This window comes from Erpetoichthys calabaricus, chromosome 7 (genome assembly GCF_900747795.2).
Source record: "Erpetoichthys calabaricus chromosome 7, fErpCal1.3, whole genome shotgun sequence".
Lineage (NCBI taxonomy): Eukaryota > Metazoa > Chordata > Cladistia > Polypteriformes > Polypteridae > Erpetoichthys > Erpetoichthys calabaricus.
In genome coordinates this window covers 5,111,118-5,123,809 of record NC_041400.2, presented here as the reverse complement: position 1 = coordinate 5,123,809, position 12,692 = coordinate 5,111,118, and the positions used below count along the sequence as shown (strand labels likewise).

Genomic DNA, 12,692 nt, shown 5'->3' with positions numbered 1-12,692 from the left:
GATGGACAAAGACCACAAGCGGAAGAGGATGGATGGATGGATGCATTTTGACATCCTTTGCTTTTGCTGGATTAACACAACAATTCAGTGGAAGTGGGTCAGCTGACAAGTTTTTTTATTTTGCTGCCACGTTTCACAATAGTGTGACTACAAACGTCACCCGAATACGTGGTCTTTCTGTTTATGTTGGTGTACTTAGCAGCTTTTGGAACTAAGCTGGTTATGTATTTAACAGGTTTTGAAAGTCACATCAAAATTTATAGCACTATATTTTGGTACTTAGCAGGTTTTGAAGCCCACTTCAATGCCAAGCACATAGCCAACCCTTTGATGAGTCACAACCATGCTTCACCTAAAGTTCACCAAAAAATGTACTAAGCAGGTTTTGGAATTCACCTCTTCAATCCACGGTACAAAGACGCTTTCCTTTGAATTCTTTTTTCATATGCGGGAACAAGATCAGGCGAGTAGAGAGGGTGGCAAGAACTCCCAAGACACACAAGTCGATTTGGAAATCTCTTCAATAGTCCGACGATGATCTTCGTTAATTGCATTGTGAACATTTCCACTCTTAATTGTGGAATTGTGTAATTGAGTCAGAAAGCAGCAGATGGCACTCACTGAAGTGTGGAAGGGAGCAGAGAGGAGCTTTGCATTGTAATTTATTATCTGGAACGTTGAGAAAAACATGTCAAGATTTGGTATGAAACAAAACAGAACAGGACAGAACTGCGTCTGTGGCAATTAGGGACTTTAGGGGGCAGCAAAGATCCCCAACCACCAGACACAAATTTCTGTCCTTCTGGGAAAGGTACAGACAACCAACCCGGATGGAATTAAAGTAAATTCATGTTCTCCCATTTAGGCCTTCCATCCTGGCAAAGCGAACCACCCTCCATTCATGTTGGGATGACAGGCTATTCAGTATGGCACAGAACAGATACTTTATACAAATACTATATACAATGCAAATACTTTCAAATTGTACTATAGGACACTACTTAGAAAATCTGAGCCCCCTGTGTGAGATCTCAAGTCAGGAGGAGACCCTTGGGAGTGACATCATCAGAGCCATGTGGAATTTCCCGTAACTGGTCTGCAGAGAAGTGAGAGAGTTAGTGCACACTGCCACCCCCTGGTCTGGCATGGAATTACTCTCATTCAGGTCCTTTAGCTGCCTCCCATGCGCACGTGTGACACTTTCTGATCTTATTATTGATTATGAGAAACCCAAAAGATGTTAAGGAGATCCCATTTTCAATTTTTTCAATCCTATGGGAATTAATGGTGGTCGATTTTCTAATGGCTGAAATCAGTTTCCTTACATTTGTTTACACCTGTTTCTCTCTCTCTTTCTGTAGAATCCACTTCATCTCCAGATGCGTCTGCAAAATCCACCCGTTCCTCAGGCAAACGTTGTTTTCTCCCTACTTACCATGAACAACTGGTATGATGTCAGCATTGTTCTGTGCCAGGAGTGGGATATTTCCGAGTTTTTATTTCTTTTACGAAACCACTCCAAGTTTCACTTGGGATCTATCGTCAACATCACCACGAACAACCGCTCCAGCACAGACCTGAACACATCTGTCCAATCGCATTTAGAATCTTTGAAAGACACCACATCTGCCGTCGTGACATACGGCTGTGACATAAAGGATATCAGGAAAATGTTTCAAGTAGTCACTCGGTACGGCTCCCTGTTGCCCGACTGCCATTGGATTTTGGGGGATTCACAGAACGTGGTTGAGCTAAGGACGGAAGGGCTGCCAATGGGTCTGTTGGCACATGGTACTACAAGTGAACCTGCTTCGGAACACTTTGTGAAGGATGCCCTCGAACTAGTGGCACGAGCGGTGGGGACAGCTTCTTACGTACGCCCAGAGCTGGCACTCCTTCCCAGTACTACAAACTGCATGGACATCGAAGAAAGAAACATTACCTCAGGGCAGTACCTTTCCAGGTAACCTCTTTCAGATACATTTTTTCACTAGCTGAGTTACAGGCCTACTTTGGTTTGGAAGAGAATGGAAGGAAAGACCAAACCCGTCAAGTTTAACTTTGGTTGGGAAAACTTTGGAGCAGATGCAGCAAAGTCAAAGAGGGTTAAGCTTTTATGGGAAGAGTTAGTGGGATAGATTTTAAAACACTGCGGTGGGTTGGCACCCTACCCGGGTTTGGTTCCTGCCTTGTGCCCTGTGTTGGCTGGGATTGGCTCCAGCAGACCCCCGTGACCCTGTGTTTGGATTCAGCAGGTTGGAAAATGGATGGCTGGATGGATGGATTTTAAAACATTTTGCATATAATGGAGGACAGGTACATCCCGAAAATTGAAATCGGTAGAAAATAATAAAAAAAAAATAAAAATAAAAACTCAGTAACCCCCTGGGAAAGTAAGAGATAAAAAAGATATCACAAAGGAAAAAACACAAATAAGGCATATAAGACTAATAACTCCAATACTAATCGTTGGGCATTTGAGGACATGAGGGCAACCATTATGAACGATATCAGGGAGGCAGAAAGACAGTTAGAGAGGAGAATAGCAGATACGGCGAAAGACGACCCAACGAGATTCTTTCAATCTTTAAGTCAGCGTTTCTCAGCCTTTAAGTATTTGCAACCCGAGTTTTCATAACAGTTTTAATTGCGCCCCCCCTTAACGTTTTTTTGAAACCCTAATAAAATTTATTCCTATATTTTTTGCTGCCGATACACCGTTACAAGCTTAAAATTTCCCTACGAATAGCGAAATTATGCCACATATGGCAACATTCGCACCCACAGTTTGAGAACCTCTGCTTTAAGTAGTAAAAGATCAGTCAAGAAGGAGGTGAAGGGAAGCAGGAATAGCAAAGGGGAATTAAACCCTTAAACCGCCCCAAGCAGCTTTATTCAGTTCCCAGTGTAATTTGCCAACACGCCGGAGCCGAGTATTTTCAGTGATGTACATTCGTTGAACGCCACAACCAATTATAGTCGGTTCCCAGTGTAATTTTCCAGCACGCTGTAGCTGATCAGTCCATGCCGTAAATTCATTGAGCAGCCAGCTCATGACCACTGGCGCCCCCTGCAGGACTGCAGAATCACTGTCCCTGGGATTCAGCCACTGCACTCGACTGGCCTGCTAGCATCAGCGTTGGCCTTTGTGGGCAGCCAGTTCAAGCGCAGTGATTTACTGAATTTCATCAATGGCGTCACTTGCGCCTTGTACATACAGTGCATCCGGAAAGTATTCACAGCGCATCACTTTTTCCACATTTTGTTATGTTACAGCCTTATTCCAAAATGGATTACATTCATTTTTTTCCTCAGAATTCTACACACAACACCCCATAATGACAACGTGAAAAAGATTTACTTGAGATTTTGGCAAATTTATTAAAAATATAAAAATTGAGAAAGCACATGTACATAAGTATTCACAGCCTTTGCCATGAAGCTCAAAATTGAACTCAGGTGCCTCCTGTTTCCCCTGATCATCCTTGAGATGTTTCTGCAGCTTCATTGGAGTCCACCTGTGGTAAATTCAGTTGACTGGACATGATTTGGAAAGGCACACACCTGTCTATAGAAGGTCCCACAGTTGACAGTTCATGTCAGAGCACAAACCAAGCATGAAGTCAAAGGAATTGTCTGTAGACCTCCGAGACAGGATTGTCTCGAGGCACAAATCTGGGGAAGATTACAGAAACATTTCTGCTGCTCTGAAGGTCCCAATGAGCACAGTGGCCTCCATCATCCGTAAGTGGAAGAAGTTCGAAACCACCAAGACTCTTCCTAGAGCTGGCCGGCCATCTAAACTGAGCAATCGGGGGAGAAGGGCCTTAGTCATGGAGGTGACCAAGAACCCGATGGTCACTCTGTCAGAGCTCCAGAGGTCCTCTGTGGAGAGAGGAGAACCTTCCAGAAGGACAACCATCTCTGCAGCAATTCACCAATCAGGCCTGTGTGGCAGAGTGGCCAGACGGAAGCCACTCCTTAGTAAAAGGCACATGGCAGCCCGCCTGGAGTTTGACAAAAGGCACCTGAAGGACTCTCAGACCATGAGAAAGAAAATTCTCTGGTCTGATGAGACAAAGATTGAAGTCTTTAGTGTGAATGCCGGACGTCACGTTTGGAGGAAACCAGGCACCATCCCTACAGTGAAGCATGGTGGTGGCAGCATCATGCTGTGGGGATGTTTTTCAGTGGCAGGGACTGGCAGACTAGTCAGGATAAAGGGAAAGATGACTGCAGCAATGTACGGAGACATCCTGGATGAAAACCTGCTCCAGAGCGCTCTTGACCTCAGACTGGGGTGACGGTTCATCTTTCAGCAGGACAACAACCCTAAGCACACAGCCAAGATATCAAAGGAGTGGCTTCAGGACAACTCTGTGAATGTCCTTGAGTGGCCCAGCCAGAGCCCAGACTTGAATCCGATTGAACATCTCTGGAGAGATCTTAAAATGGCTGTGCACCGACGCTTCCCATCCAACCTGATGGAGCTTGAGAGGTGCTGCAAAGAGGAATGGGTCAAACTGGCCAAGGATAGGTGTGCCAAGCTTGTGGCATCATATTCAAAAAGACTTGAGGCTGGAATTGCTGCCAAAGGGGCATCGACAAAGTATTGAGCAAAGGCTGTGAATACTTATGGACATGGGATTTCTCAATTTTTTTATTTTTAATAAATTTGCAAAAATCTCAAGTAAACTTTTTTCACGTTGTCATTATGGGGTGTTGTGTGTAGAATTCTGAGGAAAAAAATGAATTTAATCCATTTTGGAATAAGGCTGTAACATAACAAAATGTGGAAAAAGTGATGTGCTGTGAATACTTTTCGGATGCACTGTATCATAAGAGATTGTTGCAGTATTTTTTTAAATAGTTTTTACAGTTCATTGGCGGTGTGTAAAATGATCCGTGTTGCAGTAATTGTGATGCTCTTTGCATGAAAAAAAATTACATGTTCCATTAAAATTTCACTTTTTTCTTGGTGAATTGTGACGCTTCCTTAAAAAGTGCAGCAAAAAATTATTTGGCGTCCCGGGGGGGGGGGTGCATTAACCCCCCAATTATGTAGTAGTTTAAGGGTTAAAAAAAACAGACAGTGAAACAGCAGATTCTGTATTGTTGTATTTTTCTGAGTTCTTCACAAGTGAGGAAGAAGATAAACACCCAGCATGTAACAGGGACTACTAAGGGGGAACTGAGAGATTTTGAAATTGTAGAGGGAGAAGAGCAGCTGTGATTAAATAGGCTGAAATCAAACAAATCACCAGGACCAAATAATATTTAATCTCAAGTTTCTAAGGAGGCTAGCGAGTACAGATATAAACCCATGATGCATATTTTTAGGAGGTTACTCCACACTGAGGAAATTTCAAAGGACTGGAAAACGGCAAATATTATCCCGTTATATGAAAAAGGGTGACCGGGCAAATCCAAATAACTACAGGCCAGTAAGCTAATGTGCATCACAGGTAAATTAATGGAAGATATTATTAAGGTTAAGATTAAGGAGCACATGGCAAGCACAGCGGTTTTACTGAACAGTCAGCATGGAGTTCAGAAGATGGGGGTCAAGTTTTACTAACATGCTGGAATTCTATGAGGAAGCAAAGTGGTGCATAGAAGATTATTTAACTTGACATTCAGAAAGCACTTGATGAGGTGCCACATGAGAAGGGTGGGCATCAAACTAAAAGACATGGCAGTTCAGGGTGTGGTGTGTGGATGGGTGCAGGATTGGCTCAGACACAGGAAGCAGAGGGTGATGGTGATGGTGCAGAGTGATGTTAAGAGTGGTGTCCAGCAGGGGGCAGTGCTGGGGCCGCTGCTATTTGTAATTTTATGTAATGATTTGTTTGGATAAGAATACAAAAAACAAGCTGGTTATGTTTGCAGATGATACCAAGAGAGCAGGATTGGCAGATCATCTAGAATACGTTGAGTCATCATTAGAGGGACTTGGACAGCAGACACTCTTGGGCAGATTTGTGGATAATGGAGTTTAATGGCAGTAAATTCAAAGTATTACACATCTCTCTATACAGTGGAACCTCGGTTCACGAATGTCTCGGAACACGTACAAATCGGGTTACGACCAAAAAGTTCGCCAAACTTTTGCAATTGTTCACGGCCACACACTCAGTATACCAACAAACCAGTTTCCCTTTCGGTTTGTGCGCACCGATGATTTCCGCACGCGTTCAGTCTCTCCCTGTACTGTACATTGTTCACGGTGCATCATGCAGAGGGACTCTCCCTTAAAACTGTAACCTCCTCTCAATCCAGCTTCCTCCTGTGGTATAGTGGGTCCACAGCTCCCATCAAAAAGGCCAGTTTTAATAAATAACTAAATAAATAAAGTAGGTGCAGCTGAGACAGAGAGAGCGAGAGCGAGCATAGGCTCATGTGCTGCTGAAAGAGAGAGAGAGAGAGAGCACAGGCTTGAATGCTGCTGAGAGAGAGAAAGAGAGAGAGCGCGTGCAGCTGAGAGTGAGCACAGGCTCGCATACTGCTGAGAGAGAGAGAGAACAAGAGCGAGCACAGGCTCACATGCTACTGAGAGAGAGATAGAGAGAGAGAGAGAGAAAGAGCATGGGCTCACGTGCTGCTGAGAGAGAGAGAGAGAGCACAGGCTTGAATGCTGCTGAGAGAGAGAGAGAGAGAGAGAGAGAGCATAGGCTCACGTGCTGCTGAAAGAGAGAGAGAGCGAACACAGGCTTGAATGCTGCTGAGAGAGAGAGAGAGAGAGAGCGCGTGCAGCTGAGAGTGAGCACAGGTTCCAATGATGCTGAGAGAGAGAGAGAGGAGCACAGGCTCGTGTGCTGCTGAGAGAGAGAGAACGAGCACAGGCTTGAATGCTGCTGAGAGAGAGAGAGAGCGCGTGCAGCTGAGAGTGAGCACAGGCTCGCATGCTGCTGAGAGAGAGAGAGAGAGAGAGAGAGTGCGAGCACAGGCTCACGTGCTGCTAAGAGAGAGAGAGAGCAAGAGTGAGCACAGGCTCACGTGCTACTGAGAGAGAGAGAGAGAGCACAGGCTTGAATGCTGCTGAGAGAGAGAGAGAGAGAGAGAGAGAGAGAGCATAGGCTCACGTGCTGCTGAAAGAGAGAGAGAGCGAACACAGGCTTGAATGCTGCTGAGAGAGAGAGAGAGAGAGAGAGCGCGTGCAGCTGAGAGTGAGCACAGGCTCGCATGCTGCTGAGAGAGAGAGAGAGAGAGAGAGAGAGAGAGAGAGAGAGAGAGAGCACAGGCTCACGTGCTACTGAGAGAGAGAGAGAGAGCACGTGCAGCTGAGCAGGGAGCCTGGGTGTTTGTCTCAATGTTATTCAATGTTTTTACATTAGTTTACTATTACACTGTGCATTCTATGGTATAATTAACTATTTTTGTGCTTATAAATCTTTAATGAAAATATATTTACTTACAGGTCGTACAATCTGGAACGGATTAATTGTGTTTACATACAATCCTATGGGGGGAAATTACTTCGGGTCACGACCAAATCGGGTTACAACCAGAGTTTTGGAATGAATTATGGTCGTGAACCGAGGTTCCACTGTATATAAAATCCAACATCTGTAAGTCTGTCTATCTGTGTGTATGTGTGTGTCCGCTTTTCACGAGAGAACTACATAACAGATTTAGATCGGGTTTTTTTTCTATAATTTGGTTGAACGTTCCGATTGAATTTGAGACTTCTCTCATTGTACTAAGTATCATAGTTCTCTTACAGAAGCGATTTATTTGCGCTAATCCGAGACAGAGGATACAGGCCGCGGGGAAAGGATAACGTGACGTCAGGAGTGGGAAGCCGGGTGGGGCCTCCTCACTCAAATGCCAGCTTCCATTCTCGCCACATTTTGAAGTGTACCTCTCCTCCGCTAAGCTAGCAATACCTGTTTGTTTATTAATTTTTAAACTTTATTTTGTTTCACTACAACATGGGAGACAGGTAATAGGAAATAAAAATGTGAAGTTTGAATACACAATGGGAGGTCTGAAAATCAAACGAACACCTTATGAGAAGGACTTAGGAGTCCTTAGTAGTGGACTCAACACGATCAACTGCCGGACAGAGATCAGAAGCCATTGAATAGGCTAACAGAATGTCAGGTTATATAGCGCCTTGAGGTGTGCAGTACAAGTCACAGGAGGTTCTGATCAAGCTTTATAACACACTGGTGAGGCCTCATCTGGAGTCCTGGGTGCAGTTTGGGTCTCCAGGCTACAAAAAGGACATAACAGCACAAGAGAAGGTCTAGAGAAGAGCGACTAGGCTGACTGCAGGGATAAAGAGGATGATTTAGGAGGAATGATTGTAAGAACTGAGCCTTGGCAGTTTATGGAAAAGAAGATTAAGAGGAGACATGTCAGGTTATATAGCGTCCTGACATGTGGAGTTCAAGTCCAAGGAGGTTCTGCTGAAGCTTTATAACACACTGGTAAGGCCTCATCTGGAGTCCTGGGTGCAGTTTTGGTCTCCATTGAGAAGGACTGGGAGTCATAGTGGACTGGTCACTGTCTGTGTGTAAGCAGAGGACAGAAGTGACCAAAACATCTAATAGGATGTTAGGTTATATAGCGCCTTGATGTGTGGAGTACAAGTCAAGAGAGTTTTTCAAGAGTATTACATGTAGGGGCCAAAAATGTTAGATTTGACTACACAATGGGAGGTCTGAATATTGAGAATCGACCTGATGAGAAGGATTTAGAAGTCTTAGTGGACTCAACACTATCAACTTCCAGACAGTGTTCAGAATCCATTAAGAAGGCTAACAGAATGTCAGGTTATATAGCGCCTTGATGTGTGGAGTACAAGTCACAGGAGGTTCTGCTCAAGCTTTATAACACACTGGTGAGGCCTCATCTGGAGTCCTGGGTGCAGTTTTGTTCTCCAGGCTACAAAAAGGACATAACAGCACTAGAGAACATCCAGAGAAGAGCGACGAGGCTCATTCCAAGGCTACAGGGGATGAATTAGGAGGAAAGATTAAAAGAGCTAAGTCTTTACAGTTTGTTAAATAATAGACATCATTTCATTTAGCTTCCTAAATAAATAAATATGCATTTCACTTTTCATTGCCATCCATCCATTTTCCAACCCGCTGAATCCAAACACAGGGTCACGGGGGTCTGCTGGAGCCAATCCCAGCCAACACAGGGCACAAGACACTAACCAATCCCGGGCAGGGTTCCAACCCACCGCAGGACACACACAAACACACCCACACACCAAGCACACACTAGAGACAATTTAGAATCGTCAGTCCACCTAACCTGCATATCAGTCTTGTATTTCTGGAATAACTAGCTGGTGCTACCCACCTAAGACAGGTTCAAATTTAAGGAATCTGCGTTAATGCTTCCAGTGGACCATTCCATGCTAATCTCTCTGTTATACACCTTTTGGTATGGGGTTTGTAAGAAGCAGTCTTAATATTTGTGATGCGTCATCTGTTGGAATGAAAAATGCAATGCAGAGTTCTCTGTTATATGCCGTAAAATAAAAGCACTGGTAATGTTTGTGATGCACCATCTGTTGGAATGACAATGTCCTAGCAACCGGATGGACACACAGACGCTTATCCTTTTATTAAGGTAGTTGTTCTTGTTAAGAATGTTTATGTGTATTCAAAAGATTCTGAGAGGAACAAGTGTCAATCCGGTCAGCATCAGACACGAGGCAGGAAACATCATACGGCTTCAGGCATCCTATTTATTGTTTATTGAAAAGCAGCACCTTATGCAAGTTAGTGTTTTTATTCCTTTTTTAAAACATCCTTTAGAAAAGCCAGACAGATTTAACTTGACATGTGCTTCTTTAATTGTCCATCCTTGAGGTGTATTGATTGGCAATGCAAAGACAAGATGACCTAACAAAATGGCTGTGCATTTGAAATGAAAATTGCGATGGATTTGAATTCTGGTGGTCTGCCACACACAAGAGGATATCTTAACAGTAAAATCAAGTATAGCGGTGGCAGGAAGCAAATCCCGTTAGTTTGTTTCTTTTTCGTTTGCCTTCGGCCTAGATGAGATCTGATCTCAGAAAAGGTTTTTTACCTTGAGTGAGGATTACGGACCACAAGGCCAGCACATTTTATTTCTTGTTATGTTATGTTATTCCCTTACGCAGTGTTGGAAAAGATAAAAATATTATTTGTTTAGAGGGGGTGATGACCTCCTTTTGGGAGGGTTTAGTCTGTGAAAAGAATTCAGAAAATCTTGTCATGAGGAACAGTGGAGATAATTTGAAGGTTTGCTCTTTTCTTAATTGAATAGCCTTCAGTGGATTCAGAAAGTATTAGGACCCCATCCCTTTTCTGCACACTTTATTGTGTTGCAGATTTAATTATAAATGAATGACTTTGCCATTTCTAACCCCCCCCCCCCATTACTCAATAATCCATACTGACAAAGTGAAAACATATTTGCAGATTTATTAAAAATGAAAAACTGAAGCTTTCAGACCCATAATTCATTGTTTTGTGGAAGCCTCGGTTGGCAGCAATTCCAGCTTCAAGTCTAATCTTGGGAAAGTCTCGATAAGGTTTGCACACCTGGACTTACGGCAGTTTATCCCTGTTTATCTTGGCAGATCCTCTCAGGCTCTGTTAGAATGAATTTAACAAGTTTGCATCGGTGTCCCTGTGTTCTTGAAGTCACCGTCCCGATCCACTGGTTTAATTCCATTCATAATTTTAAACACTTCAATCAGCTTTAGTCAACTCTTAATCTTCTTTTGATTAAACTGTAAAGACTCAGCTCTTTTAATCTTTCCTCCTAATTCATCCCCTGTAGCCTTGGAGTGAGCCTCGTCACTCTTCTCTGGACCTTCTCTAGTGCTGTTATGTCCTTTTTGTAGCCTGGAGACCCAAACTGCACCCAGGACTCCAGATGAGGCCTCACCAGCGTGTAATAAAGCTTCAGCAGAACCTCCTGTGACTTGTACTCCACACATCAAGGCGCTATATAACCTGACATTCTGTTAGTCTCCTTAATGGATTCTGAACACTGTCTGGCAGTTGATAATGTCGAGTCCACTACAACTTCTAAATTTTTCTCATAAGGTGGATTCTCGATTTTCTGACCGCCCATTGTGTATTCAAACCTCACATTTTTACTCCCTACGTGTAACACTTTACATTTACTGACATTAAGCTGTTAAAACTTTCAACTCCTTCATTCTTTAATCATAACTCATCCCCTTGTAGCCCTGGAATCAGCCAAGTGGCTCTTCTCTGGACTTTCTCGAGTGCTGTTATGTCCTTTTTGTAGCCGGAGACCAAAACTGCACCCAGGACTCCAGATGAGGCTTCACCAGTATGTTATAAAGCTTCAGCAGAACCTCCTGTGATTTGTACTCCACACATCAAGGCGCTATATAACCTGACATTCTGTTAGTCTCCTTAATGGCTTCTGAACACTGTCTGGCAGTTGATAATGTTGAGTCCACTACGACTTCTAAATTCTTCTCATAAGGTGGATTCTCGATTTTCCGACCGCCCATTGTGTATTCAAACCTCACATTTTTACTTCGTACGTGTAACACTTTACATTTACTGACATTAAGCTATTAAAACTTTTAACTCCTTCAATCTTTAATCATAACTCAATTCCTATAGCCCTGGAATCAGCCTAGTTGCTCTTCTATGGACTTTCTCTTGTGCTGTTATGTCCCTTTTTGTAGCCGGACACCAAAACTGCACCCAGGACTCCAGATGAGGCTTCACCAGTGTGTTATAAAGTTTGAGCAGATCCTCCTGTGACTTGTACTCCACACATCAAGGCGCTATATAACCTGATATTCTGTTCGCCTCCTTAATGGATTCTGAACACTGTCTGGAAGTTGATAGAGTCAAGTCAACTATGACGCCTAACAGCTCACAGCTGTTAGTAATATGTGGCGAATTCTTTTATCTCAACGGCATCCCTTGTAGAATTACCGGTATTTATCAAAATGGTTATCCACCTTTACTGTCCAGTCACCCTGGAACATCATAACTAAAAAACGGGACGTGCTGCTGGATGAAAACAGTTTTCAGATTTGGAGTCAGCAAGTGAAACCTATTAAAGTAAAGGTGAAAGACTCTCAGTAGCAAAATGCTTGTTGACCAGCGTTATTTACTTTATTTACTGTTATTTTACTTTCTCCTCTGTTCTTTTTCCGGTTTTCTGTGGTGGCGATCTGCTCCACCAACACCTAATCAAAGCACTGTGATGTCCTTACATTGATGTATTAAAGACCAGAAGTCCCAATGACCATCATCATCAAATTCTTCCATGAGAACCCTGAATACAATGAGGACTGACTGAGGTCATTTATGTTAGATAGAATGCCTAGAGGGGGCTGGTCTGGTGGTCTCGTGGCTTCAGAACCCCTGCAGCTTTATTTTTTGTTCTCCAGCCGTCTGGAGTTTTTTTTATGTTTCTTTTTTCTGTCCTCCCTGGCCATCGGACCTCACTTTTATTCTTTGTTAATTAGCGTTCCCTAATTTTAATTATTTATTTCGTCTTTTTTCTCTTTCTTTGTCATGTAAAGCACTTTTAGCTACATTGTTTGCATGAAAATGTGCTCTAGAAATAAATGTTGTTGCTGTTGTTGTATTGGTACTGAAGAATTTAAATACTAGATATGAGATAAAATTAATTGCAATAATGTATATGGTAACCGAAATGTAGTGGTATCGAAACAGAAATTG

The 12,692-nt window shown here is 43.1% G+C and overlaps 1 protein-coding gene across 1 annotated transcript in view; it reads left to right on the top strand.

Annotated features, from left to right (window-relative positions):
• grin3a (glutamate receptor, ionotropic, N-methyl-D-aspartate 3A) overlaps positions 1–12,692 on the top strand; it is a 108,299-nt gene that overhangs the window by 44,806 nt on the left and 50,801 nt on the right. The window contains exon 2 of the mRNA XM_028804530.2: positions 1,362–1,963. Within this exon, the coding sequence (XP_028660363.1) occupies positions 1,362–1,963 (602 nt within the window). The remainder of the gene's footprint in view (positions 1–1,361; positions 1,964–12,692) is intronic.